At 42.2% G+C, this 15,438-nt stretch overlaps 1 protein-coding gene across 10 annotated transcripts in view; it reads left to right on the top strand.

The window, feature by feature from the left end:
* The window catches only part of BCL11A (BCL11 transcription factor A), a 206,598-nt gene that overhangs the window by 178,852 nt on the left and 12,308 nt on the right, over positions 1-15,438 (top strand). For 4 of the 10 annotated variants that reach the window (XM_084829337.1, XM_084829332.1, XM_084829338.1 and 1 more), the window contains one exon: positions 5,378-11,015. In XM_084829337.1, the coding sequence (XP_084685463.1) occupies positions 5,378-7,383 (2,006 nt within the window). In that variant the 3' untranslated portion in view covers positions 7,384-11,015. Of the gene's footprint in view, positions 1-5,377; positions 11,016-15,438 lie in introns of those variants that run through there. The other 6 variants (XM_084829339.1, XM_084829340.1, XM_084829336.1 and 3 more) reach the window with 3 other exon arrangements.

Genomic DNA, 15,438 nt, shown 5'->3' with positions numbered 1-15,438 from the left:
TATAACCTTTCCCTGGACCCTACAGAAATAGACAGTAAAGGAATGGATATGTACCAGTGAGGTGGGCGGGGTTTTTCTGCCATTACAGTATACTAGTGCCACTTGATTGTGGGGGCAGTGGGGGTGGGATGTCTCCCAGCAGCAGAGTCACTTTGTATGTTCCCTACAGGTAGAGGAGAAAGCAGTTCAGTAGGGGTATCCTAAGAAAGCTAGAGCCTGGATGGCATCCATACTGTGAACAAAATGTTGCCACTTCACCTTGTCTTTAGCAAGAGCTCACTAACTGTTTGCCCTCTTTCGCTGGACTGTTCTTCTGATCTTTAATGCATTAGAAATCCTGCATTGACTGTTAAGACATCTCCAGGAGGTAAAATGGTCAGTCGATAGCTTTCATAATTAATCAAGTACTAATAGACAAATTAGAAATTGTGTTTCTTCAAAGCGGGAGGTAAATCACTCATGGATTTTAACCGTCTTCCTGGCCTGACATGTGTTTCCCCCTCCCCTCTGCCCTTCTTCCCACCCCATCCCCCAGTCACCAAACAAGAATGGCAAAAATGGAAGCGTGTTTTTCATCTCGGCAAATGAAGAAAAATATTACATTTTATACTTACTCCAGTAAATCAATGAAGCCTTAAAAGAAGTATTATTATTTTTTTGCTATGTAGGAAATCGATTCTAGCCTTCACAACAGTTGAAGATGTTATGAAGAAAGTCATTTGCCAAATTATGGGACGTAACACTTTTATTGATGACTGTAGGTTAGGAATTTTGGCATTGTGAACACTGTAATACAATCTACTGCCCTGACAAGAAGCTGAATGAAATACAGATTATATGGTGAAACTGTAATGCATCATTTGCTATTAGTGGACTGGTAATAATTACCAGTTTCAAAGCTGCTTTTTCCCCCCCATGTAATCTTTACTCTCTGTCGTAACAGCCTTTCTCATTGACATTATGATTATACCAGCTGCCCTTCTGATCCAGAATATCTAGTTGATGGGAATGCTAAAATGCAATTACAAAAACTGTATGTTGTATCCTCATTATAAGATACAGTGCTATTTCCACTGACCTAATACATAAACTAGCAAAGCATGGGAGCATTGCATTGTTAGCAGACTGGAGGCTGATGGAATCACTTGCTGTAGGTTTTTACAAAGCTCCTAGTTTGCAACAGCAACATAAAATAGAATGAGCCATATTGCTGACTGCCGTTGCCCCTCTCCCTTCTGCCTGCTTTGCCCTCTCTTAACGCCTTACCCCCCTGCCCAAAGCCCACAAACAAACATCGGAGAATATGCAAGTCCAATTGAATTTGGCTCTTTCCAGAAGATTTATGTATTTATCTGCCGACGTCTCCAACGCCCTATGCTAAACATTGCACTGTGGTTCATTAAAATGCTGGCATTGGCAGAAGAATGAAATGTTAAATATTTTTCCAAAGGCTTTTTAAAGCAACCAACATGTTAAGCACCTGCCAGAAATGGCTGAATCTCTTTCTCTCAATTTTTTTTTACTCACCCAATTCAGATTGTCAGACTAAATGTATAATAATAGAGAAACCTGAAGCTACGGAGGGGGGGGGGACCCTTGGTGTGAGTCGCAATAGACATAACTGTAAGGCTGCCTGCCTGTCATTTTCCAAAGTCATTTATTCAACACATTGTATAATGAAAATCCCCTTATAAAGCTTTTCTTCTTCTTCTTTGAAGTGAGGAGGAAAACAAGAACAATGAAGATCAGTTGATAGGGACTTCAACGTTTTCTTTCAAAATCCATCCACTTCGTATTTCTCTCCCTCCCTCTCCACCCGCACGTACATTAGGCATATGTTTGGAAACCTAATTTTGGCGTCTACTGTCTAATCTTGTAAAAAGATTTGCCTACAAGTGGGTTATATTGAGTGAGATTATAAACACTGCCATAAAGTAAATTACAGGTCAGCCTAGAAGTACATTGTGCAGTCAAATACCATTGTAAGCCTTGCTTGTTGTTTGAAGACTATATATATATATATATATATATAGAGAGAGAGAGAGAGAGAGAAATAATGCATGCATGTTCCCCAGCAGACCCTGTGTTTTCAAAAGAGTTACGTCGTTACAGTCCTAAGCTGTCAGGATATTTATTTCTACTCATCTTTGCTCTCATTTCAATTTCCAAACTGTTCTTGCTGGAAAAGACCAGTGAAACAGAACAACATGGATGTAGCTACTACAGTACATGACATTATTTTACCTCCTACAATGCTGCTTTATATGGAGTCAGACTATTGATTCATCTAGGATTGTCTGCTCTGAATTTGCGAAGTAGGCCGAGGTCTGCATATGGTCCCCACAGCGCCAGTTCCCTGATCTAGCAGATCCATCTACAATAGTAAAAGAGGATGTGTGCCTGTCCGTTAGTGACATAGCACCAAGAATGTGAAACCTAGACACCTGAAACTCGGCATTCATACTAACGGGACCCTAGGGGTGGGCACTTCTGGGTTAGTTAGTTTTTAAAACACATTAATTTTAATTAATTAAATTGTGTCCATGTGGTTGAAGCCTGCTGTAATAGTTTCAGCCATTGGTTTCTCTAACCAGAACATAGCTTTGCAGTCCATACAATTTGAATCCACGGGAAATTAGCCGGCCAAGTGACAGAGTTATACACCTGCCTTCTTGCCCCTGCTGTGGGCCAGTCCCCCCTCAGGTGAATGGAGTGGGCAAATCCTCCCTCAGGGGGATATATGGGGGTGCACCGTGGCAGGGGTTGTGTCTCGGCACACCAGGAGGCCTGGTTTCACTCAGGCAGGGCAGACACAATGTGTCCCACTCTCGACAGCTATGTAAGCTTGCTTGAAGTCTGCTTTATCAAACTCAGCGCTGTTTCAATCCATGCTAAGCCGGGTCCGTTGGCTAGTTCTTATTGTGACAGTTACTTTCATTGTGGGTGCACTGGTATACATGTTTCAGCAAACATGTAAAATGTGAACTTCAGACAGGCATCTTTAATCTCCCTTAGTACGTGTCTCTGGGCTCCTGCATTTTGGTGTGATCTTTTTAAGGTTATGGGTCCGTTTGGAATGACTGTGCCAGGGTTTCCCAAGGGGGTAAAAGGGATCTACCAAGGGAGTTGAAGAACCATTGTGGGTGAATGTCAAAACTGGCAAACTAGATGCGAGGGGATACCAACCCAAGTAGGATAGGATAGGGACTGGAGTCAACAGGTGACGGCAATAAGGACAACATTCAGGGTGCAAGCATGTTTAGACAGAAAAAGGTCCTGCAACTCACAGCATTCCCCAGCCAGCCATGATGGTGGGGAAAGTTGGGAGTTATAGGACTTTTCCCATCTAAACATACACAGGATTGTGCCCTCAGTTGATTATTCCTATTGACAGTACAAGCACAAGTGGCTAATTATGTAGCAGGCAGGGCGCTTGAGATCTGCTGTGGTGTTTAGGGCTTAGCTAAAGCTTGGGCTTCATGACTGGTTGCCATCAGAGACTCAGACTAAATATCACGGAGATTGTGTGTTTACTACCAAAAGCAGCAGCCCTACAGTTCCTGCCTGTTCCTCCCTCACAGCCTCTTTATTTTAAGCGTGCCGTGACATCATCGAAACCCATGGTTCAGCAACAGCCCACACTCAACCCAAGTTCAACCTTGAGTGTGGGTTGCCTTGTTGTGTGAACCCAGCCTCTGTGTGATTGGCTGCTGCTTGTGAGGGCAGGGAAATTCACAACATAATGGCACATGTTTCACACAAACTTTGTAGAAAAGAAGCACCAAAGCTTATTGGGTGATGTTGAGCCAGTCATTTTCTCTTGGCCTTAATCCCTAACTGGTTTGTTATGAGGATAAAAGAAGAAGGATCATGTTCACCCCTCCTGAGCTCTTTGGAGGAAGATGAATGAAATAAAAATGAAATAAATAAATAAGAGCAGCCAGACAGGGGAACCTCTTAACCAAATATTTGGGGCAAGTGCTTGTCTGTGCTACCTGTTAAAATAAATTGTTATAAAATATAGCTACATAGCTACATATCAAATGGACATTTAGATTCCTAAGCATTTTCACTAAAAACAATATGATTCCAGTGGGCTTCTTCTATTCAACCCCACTGAATCTGGATATTTAACTAGCTTAGCCAAAGTGTAGGATCTGAATTATCCAACCTTATTTTTATCTAAACCTTAAAAACCTCCTAGCCCATATGTAAATAGCACTTTCTTTTATCCAACGCTGGTTACCTAGATTTCTGGGGTGACCCATCAGCCACTTGGAGGGATGGGGTAATGATCGTACTGTATCATATATTTCAGGTTTCATTTCCTATACTGCCAAGTTAATCTTAATGGAATTAGTTTTCACTTTTTAATATTTACATGTTTGCTAAGGAAGAGTGGCATATAATTAATTGGCTTAGGTCCCAATCCTATGATTTACAGTGATTCCTTGGAATGTATATTGAGAAGGAACTTCTGTTTATTTCAGTAGGACTTGTTTCCAAGCAAGTATACTTAGAATTGCAACTGTAGGCTGCAATCATGTGTATTACTCAGGAGTAAGTTGCATTGAAAACAGTTCAAAGTGAGCATATATACGTAGGATTGGACTGTCATAGCCCAGCCTAAAGATTGCCAGCTGTATAAGACAGAGGTTTATAAAATTATGCCTCATATGGAGCAAGTGGGTAGAGCGTTTTTCTCTCACACACACAATATTAGATTGCACAGGTCATCCGGTGAAATTGGTTGGCAGGAGATTCAGGACAGATGAAAGAAAGTCCTTCTTCCTAAAATGCAAAATGAATTGATGGGGTTCAACCAGATGTAGCAATAGCCATGGGCTGTGGAAGATCGTCAGACAAATTCATGGAAGAGAAGCCTATCCCAGGGGTCAGGAACCTTTTTTGGCCCAAGGGCCCAATTCCAATCCAATTTCAGTTTTTCTAATTTCTGTTTTTTCCCAATTTCAGTGTTTTCAATTTCAGTTCCAATTCCAAATTCCAATTCAAGGAGGAGAAGCCTATCCCAGGGGTCAGGAACCTTTTTCAGCCCGAGGGCCCAATTCCATTTCAGAGAAGCTCTTGGGGGCTGCATTCTTATGGTGGGTGGAACCAAAGGCAAAAGGGGTGAGGCCAAAAATACCAGCATGCTTTAGCTGTAAGCTCTTCCTGTTGGTAACTAAGCCTTAGGAGAGACATTTCCACCTTTTAGAATGGAGGAAAAACCTGCACAAAAGTTGGGAAACCACCAAACAGTTGGGGAGAAGGAGACTAGATGAATATTCTGTCTGATCCAGCAAGGCTTATCTTATGTTCTTCAGGAAGCTTTTTGATGACTAAAGCATTGATGCTACCATTATGTTGTTTTTTGCAGGTAAAGATGAACCCAGCAGCTACACGTGTACAACATGTAAACAGCCATTCAACAGCGCCTGGTTTCTCTTGCAACACGCACAGAACACTCATGGATTAAGGATCTACTTAGAAAGCGAGCACGGAAGTCCGCTGACGCCGCGGGTTGGTATCCCATCAGGACTAGGTGCAGAATGCCCTTCTCAGCCACCACTTCATGGAATTCACATTGCAGACAATAATCCTTTCAATCTACTCAGAATACCCGGGTCGGTTGCGAGAGAAGCCTCGGGTCTCGGGGAAGGGCGTTTTCCTCCCACGCCGCCTTTGTTTAGTCCCCCTCCAAGGCACCACTTGGATCCACATCGCATAGAACGCCTGGGTGCCGAAGAAATGGCGCTTGCCACCCATCACCCCAGTGCCTTCGACAGGGTGCTGCGACTCAACCCCATGGCCATGGAGCCCCCAGCGATGGATTTCTCCAGGCGGCTTAGGGAGTTGGCTGGAAACACCTCTAGTCCACCATTGTCACCGAACCGGCCCAGTCCTATGCAAAGGTTACTGCAACCATTCCAGCCAGGCAGCAAGCCACCGTTTCTGGCAACGCCTCCTCTTCCTCCTCTTCAGTCTGCTCCTCCCCCTTCCCAGCCTCCCATCAAATCCAAGTCCTGTGAATTTTGTGGGAAAACCTTCAAGTTTCAGAGTAACTTAGTCGTCCACCGTCGAAGCCACACTGGAGAAAAACCGTACAAGTGCAACCTCTGTGACCATGCGTGCACTCAAGCAAGCAAGCTAAAGCGCCACATGAAAACCCATATGCACAAATCTTCTCCTATGACCGTGAAGTCAGACGATGGTCTCTCCACAGCCAGTTCCCCGGAGCCTGGGACCAGCGACCTTGTCGGCAGTGCCAGCAGCGCCCTCAAATCCGTCGTGGCCAAGTTTAAAAGTGAGAATGACTCAAATATGATTCCGGAAAATGGAGACGAAGAGGAGGAAGAAGAGGAAGAGGAGGAGGAAGAGGAGGAGGAAGAGGAGGAGGAGGATTTGACTGAAAATGAAAGGCCAGACTATGGGTTTGGCATTAATCTCGAAGCAGCTCGTCACCACGAAAACAACTCCCGGTCTGTCGAGGAGAATCGCTCTATGCCGGATGTCATGCAAGGAATGGTCCTGAGTTCCATGCAGCACTTCACTGAGGCCTTCCATCAGGTCCTGGGAGAGAAACATAAACGAGGGCATTTGTCTGAATCTGAGGTGCATAGAGACACTTGCGACGAAGACTCAGTAGCTGGTGAATCTGATCGCATCGATGACGGCGCGATTAACGGTCGGGGGTGTTCCCCTGGTGAATCTGCCTCCGGAGGTTTGTCAAAAAAGCTGCTGTTGGGTAGCCCAAGCTCCCTAAGCCCTTTCTCCAAACGCATCAAACTTGAGAAGGAGTTTGACCTCCCTGCGACAGCTATGCCTAACACTGAAAATGTTTACTCCCAGTGGCTAGCTGGGTATGCTGCCTCTCGGCAGCTGAAAGATCCATTCCTCAACTTTGGAGACTCCCGACAATCGCCTTTTGCTTCCTCCTCGGAACACTCCTCCGAAAATGGAAGTTTACGCTTCTCGACGCCTCCCGGGGAGATGGATGGAGGGATATCAGGCCGCAGCGGTACAGGAAGTGGAGGAAGCACCCCGCATATTAGTGGTCCGGGCCCTGGAAGGCCTAGTTCAAAAGAGGGCAGACGCAGCGACACTTGTGAGTACTGTGGGAAAGTCTTCAAGAACTGTAGTAACCTCACTGTCCACAGGAGGAGCCACACTGGGGAAAGGCCTTATAAATGTGAGCTGTGTAACTACGCCTGCGCCCAGAGTAGCAAACTCACCAGGCACATGAAAACGCATGGTCAGGTGGGGAAGGACGTTTACAAATGTGAAATTTGTAAGATGCCTTTTAGCGTGTACAGTACCCTGGAAAAACACATGAAAAAATGGCACAGTGATCGAGTCTTGAATAATGACATAAAAACTGAATAGAGGTATATTAACATGTCCCTTTCTCCTCCATTTCCCCAACCTAACCCCACCTCCCCTTGTAGAGATTTTCTAGTCCCTTGTGAGTAAAATAATGGAAGCTAAGGATGATATTAAGAAAGTGCTTGTCACCAGCACACCTGTTTTCATTTTCCTTTTTATTTTATTTTTTTCCCCTTTCTTTTCTGTTTTCACCATTTGAATGCATGATCTGTATTGGGGCAATACTACGCAAACTTTGAGCCTTTCTCTTGTGCAATAATTTACATGTTGTGTATGTTTATTAATTTTTTTAAAGAAATAGACAGCATGTATGGTATGTTATGGCTGTTTTTTAAAAAACAATTGTCCCCTGATTCGTTGCTGAGCAAACAAACAAAAAGATTACACACACACACATGCGCGTGCACGCACGCACAAACACAGAGACAGCACATCGCTGTTTCCAGTGAAGTTCCAGGAAAAAAAAGAGAGAGAGAAAAGGAAAACAAAACAACAAAAACAATTTTTTTAACAGAACCAACCATGCTGCATGCATTCTGTAATACATATCATGTACAATTTTGTTTTGAAACATATAGAGGAAAATGTACTTTGAATTAACCCTCTATGGACAGACGGATAACACTGTAAGGAAAAAAATGTTGTGTTACCTTGAATTCTGTCTTTAAAAGGATTTAACGTATCAATTGTTTTGGGGGCGGTTGGGGGGAGGAAAAATAGGCCTTTAATTGAAAAATAAGGACATAAACGAAAAGGTAAATTTGTACTATCATTTGGTTTAAAATGGAAATCTGAGTGCCTTGAATCTATTTAAGCCATGTTAGTGGCAACCCTACTTGTTCTAAACTTGTAGCTCAACGTTCGCACTGGGCAATATAATTGAGTCCTTTAGGACCTAGCCGATAACTCTGTATTGTATTTCTCACAACAGTGGCTACCTAGAAGCAAAATAATCAACAAAGAAAACCCAATAAGTCCTAGTTAATCATCATTTGATTCCTGCCCACCCACCCCCTGTTCGGACTAAGAAAAAACACACCCCAAACTGTCCCATAACTCAACCCACTTCTGCTTCAGGAGAGAGTTGAAAGCAATCACCACCATCACAGAGGATGTATCTCTGTCACCCCTATCACAAGTACCCTGCCTCCACCCACTCCCAATGCCCCCTCCCCCGGTTTAAAATTAAGATTATTATTTTGATGATAAAAAAGAATGTGAAATTGTGAAAGGCCTTGGAAAATTATTAAATACACTTGGATGAAAATTCATGTTCTGAAGATTTCATGAACATTTTTTTTAGAGATTCTGGCACACAAACAAAAATAAAACCTAAAAAGATCAGAAAAGGAATGAAAACAATTAAGTCCAGGTCTAGTTGGTTGTCAACTTGACAATCAAATTAGAAATGTACAACTTTGAGTACAGTATATCGATCTATTGATCTCTCTATTTAGGGAAAGATGTATAAACAGTCCGGCAATAATATTTTACTGAGTGTAACACGTAGCAAAAAACAAAAAGCCAAGTATAGTGATTTATTAGCACAACGTGGTACTGTTTGCCATTTAAAACTAAGAACAGATTATAAGCTAATATTGATATGATGATAACTATGAGCTATTAAGATTTGCCTTGAAGTGTGACATTCTGGAAAAAAAAAAGAGAGAAAGATAATTTAAAAAGAGTAGCAGTGTATGCCTGTGCTCCCTAAAAGTTGCTCTTCATTTTGTTTCTTTTTTATCATATGCTATGTGCTAGTTGTGTTGACATGGAAAAAGGATTCATTGTTCTTATGATTAAGCTAGCATTTGCCCCACTGGATGTTCACATAGCACTTGACTCCGCCTGTCGTGTCTGTATCTTTTCCTTTAATCAGAGGTACACAGGTTGAGTATAAAAAACTTTTAAGACTGCTCAGATAGGACAATTTAAATGCACTGTACAATTTTCCCAGTTTACAGGTCTATACTTTTAAGGGAAAAATTGCAAGATTAATGAAAATTTTGTTTAAAAAAATTGAGCATGATCTCATGATGAGCATATAAAAAACTCTGCCAGCTTGCCGTTTTACTTGACTAATGACTGGGACACAACATTACGGCGCTGTGAATGGGAACAGGTCCTGCAGTTATATCAAAAATAACGAATGATTGCTCTCGCTCCTACAGTGCAAGGATGTGTTTTCTTCTTTTTTTGTACAAAACTTTTTAAAATATAAATGTTATGATTTTTTTTTTTAAAAAAAACACTTCATTATGTTTAGGGGAGGAAAAAAAATGTATTTTAGGGTCCATTGTCTTGGTGGTGTTCAAGACCTGTTCTTCATTGAAAACCAGTAGTTGAAAATCCTATGCCTTGGATATACCACAACTCTTCAGGTTGTAAAATAAATGCATTGGGAAAAGGTTTAAGAATATATAGTACTTAAATATAGGAAATGCACACTCCTGTTGGTTCCTATGCTAAGAAGAAAAAACAAACAAACAAAAAAGAAGAAAAACACATTTATGGTCTCTTTTTTCTGTAATTTCTAGAATGGTATTTGAATTTAATGTTCACCTAGAGTAGGCACTATAGTATTTATAATGAAGCTTGTATTTTTAACTGTTGCTTGTTTCTCTTTTTTAAAAAAAGGTATCAAAGTACCTTTTTTGGTAGTGGAAAAACACACACAGACACACACAGACAGACACACAAACAGGCTGCCACAGTATATTTTTTTAATTTGGCAGGATAATATAGTGCAAAATATTTGTATGTTTCAAAAATTTTTTGACAAGAAAAGTGTGACATTGTACAGATAAGAGGCCATATAATGGCTGTTTTTTGGGGGGTGGGTGAACAAAAAAAATCTGTTTGAATGTCGCACTAAATGAGCGTCACAGATGGTTGTACATATCAAAGTTCTTTTGGGGGTTTCTTTGTTTTCTGCTGCCATATTGTATGCAGTAATGCAAGGTGATGATGTTGGTTTGTTCTGTAGTGTGCTCTTTGGTCCCTTTTCTTCTTCTCTTACCCCTTTACATTCCAGCATCTTAAACTTCATATGCAGTAAAAGAAAAAAATGTTTTAAAAAAAATAGAACGAAAGGAGAAAAAAAATAAAGTTTTGCAGGTTTTTTTTCCATTGCCAAAAAGAAAAAAAAATTAAAATGGTGCTTTATATATTTAGATCGGAAAGGATTTCATATGCAAAGCATATTAAAAAGAGAGAGCCCCGCTGGAGTCGATACCTTTTTTGTATATGGCAATGCAAAATATTTTGTTATTATCGGCCTTTTCTATTCCTGTAATGAAAGCTGTTTGTCGTAACTTGAAATTTTATCTTTTACTATGGAAGTCACTATTTATTATTGATTACACGCTCTGTTCAGAACAGAGGCGTTGGATTTGATCTTTGTTTTTATTTTTTTGTTTTTTTTAATTATTTAGATGACCAAAGGTCATTGGCAACCTGGCTCTTTATTGTATTTTTTTCTAGTCTTTGTTAAGTTCTATTGGGAAAACCACTGTCTGTGTTTTTTTGGGGTCTTTTTTTTTAAATTGGGCAGTTGTCTGCATTACCCTGTTCATTCACCCATTTTGTCCCTTAATTGAAAAAATAAAAATAAAAAAATATTGCTTAAAGTACATACCATAAGCTTTGCGTGTCCTCATTTGACACACTCTGTAAATTTCCCTCAGCAAGAGAAGCAGCTTTTAAGAGAAGGCCAGTGGGTTTTCTTCACGGGGGCATTTTGATGTACGTCTTAGTAGCCTAAAGGGCCGGATAGTTTCCTATTTATATCACAATAAAATACTTTGCCCCTGGGGAAAAAGTGTCTTTGTTGATGTTCTTATATTGAGAACAAAGATATTTTTTCAATCTTTGGGAATCTTTCTTTTCCATCTGGATGTATCTCCCCACCCACCCACCCCACACCGGCCGCCTGCCCCCCCCCCGATTCCCTTTTTTTCTGAAGAATTTAGTTAAAGACTAAAAGGTGAACTGATTGGTGACAACATCCAAGTCATTCATCTTTGTTTGTGAAAGGGACTCTCACCCAAGCCCTCTCCCAATCCCCTTCCCGTTTTGCACCATTGCGTACAATTACAAACAAGCTCAGATGTGAAACAATATGCAACTCCCTCCCTGTGTGGCAACACCCCTGCCCCCACCCCCCGCTGTTCCTTGCCAACCTTAAAATAAACTAAAACCCAATGTGATAGGTGAATTGGAAATATCTGATCTCTGCTATGCCACGGGGTGTTGTAGCAAAAGCAGAAACTGCTCACGGGAGCACATGCATGCACATTGAAGCACATACTGGTGTGTGCATTGCGCATCCCCATGATCAGGCCCAGCTTGGCCCAACCACTTGGGGAACCTCTTTAACACAGTTTGTCCGGCTGGAAAGAAAGCTGGGACAGGAGCTGCTCTTCTTTTTTATATATTCTGTACAATTAATAGGTTTTATCAAAACGTTGTGTATACATTGTCTTTAAATATCTGGACTCTGGTTCTGATTACATATATATAAAATATATATATATATATTTTTCCTCCTGAGAGGTCTGTATATGTTGTCAAGTTTTACGAATACTGCATGTTGCAGCATCTCTTTGCTTTATTAAAAACACATACCTCTGTGATATTGTCTCTTGCTCTTCCTAGTGTAACAGAATTGCGTATTTCTCACTTAACTTTTTTAATTCCTAAGAATTGTTACCTTGTTGTCAATTCAGTAGCATTTTTGTTGCCTTATTTTGACTAGTGCTTTCTTAAGAGACAACGGTTGTTTTAAGTAACAAGTCCTACAACTCCCAGCGTTCTCCAGCCAGCCAGCCATGCTGGATGGGGAATGCTGTGAGTTGAAGGATTTTTTTTTTTTTGTCTAACCATGCATAGGATTGCACCCTAAGGAAATACTCTTATTTACACCCCTCCAGTGCCCACATTGGGGCTCTTGCATGGGTTGCTTTAACTTTGGCGATGCACCTGTGCGCAAGAATCCTTAAGGTCCAAACCTTATCACAGCTCAGTTATATATTTGCTGAGCACTCATGTGCTGCCACGGTGTGTGAACAACACTGTATGAATGGCATGACTTCCAAAACCGGGTCAGCAAATGGTTGTCCACTTCACATTGCCCCAGGCTTTTGAGGTAGAGGGGAGGTTGCAGCTGTTCTTTCCACCTCTTGTTGCTTCAGAGAGCACAGTAGAGTTCCCTTTAAAGCCAGAGAAAGGGGAATTTGGTTACTGACCAGCTGGCATTAACACTGGTTTGCTATATATATATTAAAAGAGGACAGTTGCATGAGCGTTAATAGACCTGACATATTGCACTGGAACCATCCACCCCGAAGTACTGTCTGTATAGATGTGAAGCTCTAACTTATGACACATGAGCTTGGATCCAAAGCCTCATAGACTTTTGATGTGCACACAGAACTTGCAGTATGCAGGAGCGCTTGATTGTTGGGAGAGCTCTGTGGGAGTTTCCACTGTTAGCGGGGAGTTTCCCCTGCTTGGAAGAGAATGGGAGCCCCTGTTTGTGTAGCGCTCTGGGTGGAATCCAATGAAGTCTTTCCACTGATGCAACTGGTTCCATCAGCAGAACTGGAAGAGGGGGTGATTCCCCATCTTTCCCTGTGCACCCTCAAAATCTGCTCCAGAGGCTTGAAGGGGCCTCTGAAGGCAATTTCGGAGGGCACCGGGTTCAGCAGGAGTGGAGGAGAAAGTCCTGTCGCCTCTTATGCAATGATAAATTCTGCCCTCTGGATGTACATCAGTAATAATAAAACCAAGTATTTCTTAGTTCACGTGGCATTTCACATACATTAGTCCACTAATCCTTTCACCAGGCAGGCCAGTAGTGTTACTGTCACCTGATTGTAGAGTGGAGAGTTGAGGTGCTAGAGGTTCTTCTTAAGCCCATTTATGAAATTCGTGGCTTTCTGGGATTTGAACTGAGGTCTTCCCTAATCATCGTTTCATCCTTCGTGCTGCACTAGCATCACAGCCCCATGTCTGCACTGGCACCATTGTACTAGGACAATCATGTGCAATTTGCATTGCTTAAGAACTAGAAATGGACACATTTACTAGCGTGAGTCCCAAGAGACTAGAGTGAAATGGTGTTGTTACGCCATCCTGAAAGATGCGGTGTTGGCTTATGCCTTGATGCTGCTTCCTCCATACTCTTTCCCTATTTCTCTGGGCCAAGTGCTGTGCAAAAACTTGGCTCACAGAGTGAGTACCATAGATGCATACATATGTAGATGACCATCACCTGCACTGCACTGTTCATATAAACCTGGGTTTCTACGGAGTTGGACCATGAGTCCTTCAAGACCAGAGTTCCTTGACCTTGGGATTTATGGGACCTGTAGTCCAGCACATCTGGAGGACCCAGGTTGGGAATGCTGATATAGACCATTATTGTCGATTTTGGCAGGCAGTGGCTCTTTAAAGTCCTTTACAGACAGAGGCTTTTCCCAGCCTTGCTACCATACACACTTTAGCTGAAGATGCCTGGATTGAATCTTAGACCTTGTGCGTACAAAGCCAATTCTTTAGTACCGATATGCAATGCTCATATGAATTCAGTTTATAGCAGGATCATCTCTGGGCAAGGATGGTGGTTGGCCCATTTTGACCAAACTTTTCCATATGTATAAACCCAAGGGAGCCATCCCTTGAGAGCAAAATGTCCCATCAGACATCTCTCTGGACATACCTACGCTGCACATTTCTATTGGTTTATACCTGCCTAACTTTCATGGATAGGTTGTAGTGTGGTGAGGATTCTGAGAATTCTCTTGTACAGGTCCCTCACACAGATCCCCCTTTTCCTTGAGAGAGAATGGCTGCTAAAAAAACCTTGCTGCCATCCCTTTCTCTCTCCAGCCACTACTTTAATTCCCAGCTTCATACCAATCTCACCGTTATGATGGTGTTCTTGAACTTGCCTTCTGAACTCTCTTTGGGTTACTTCCACTGCAAATTTTTTCCCTCCACAAAAGAGAGAAAAGATGCACAGGAAGAATATGTCAACAGAATGTCAAATCCGTGTAGAACAATGCACATGGGCAGTGTTCATGGTTCTTCATTACAAAATCAATATTCCATTCCCAAGTAAAGTTTCTTTCAATGCATTCACCCCTCTGGTGGGCTTCCTCTCTGGAAAAAACACACCCTGGATCAAAATTAAGCCTTTGTGGGGCTTGCCTCTCTGCCATTTGTCCTCACACAATCTGTTGCACCGGCTGCCTCCTACCCCATGTGGTAACCCAAGATTTCAGTGGGCAGTATCCAATGCTGCCTGTCTACCAGTGGGGCCCACCACTGGTGCAACACGTAGCTAGCGCTTCCTAAAGCAACCAGAAACAAGCCAAAATGCTAATGAACAGAACACAACAGGTTGGCGGAGCTCTCAGAAGGGAGCTCTGCTGAGCTGTTCTGTTCCAGTAACAAGCATTTCAGCTTGTTTCCAGGGTTACTCTAGAAAGTGCTAGCTTCTTGTGGCTTTGGCAGTGGGTCCCACTGGCACAACATCATCCCCCAAGGCACATGGGCAGCGTTGGATACTGCCCACTATCTTCCAGTCTGTTACTACTTAGTTCTCTGCTGTATATTCCCCTTCCTTTTTCTCTCCCTGGCTTCCATATAATTTCTTCTTCAAATCCCCCATCTTCTTATCCGTTGTTCTCTTGCAGTCTTCAGTTCTGGTTGTGCTATGGTTATGTTCCAATTTCTATATTCCTGAGTTTTTATGGAAGAAGACAAAGTCTTTCCAAGTTTTCGCTGTCTCTCCCCCCCCCCCCCTTGCCTCACCTCAAGTCTCACAAATTTGTAGTTGGGCTAAAGCCTGTTGATTGGGTAACTAAAACTCATCTTTGCTTTGAGCTTGTCGGAGAGCCTTGGTCAAGTTATTGGATCTTTGGGTCTCGAAAATGTAAATCTCACAGATTAGTTGTGAAGATGAATGAAAGAGAGTTTGAATGTTGTTAACAAGCGCCACCAGTTGCCTGCATTGTTGCATCTGTAGTTCGCTGGCAGTTCTTGTTGCAG

This window comes from Heloderma suspectum, chromosome 1 (assembly GCF_057233095.1).
Source record: "Heloderma suspectum isolate Gila_16-S chromosome 1, 16-S_ref, whole genome shotgun sequence".
Lineage (NCBI taxonomy): Eukaryota > Metazoa > Chordata > Lepidosauria > Squamata > Helodermatidae > Heloderma > Heloderma suspectum.
Note: the sequence above shows the minus strand (reverse complement) of the source record. Positions and strands in the feature narration are given on the sequence as shown.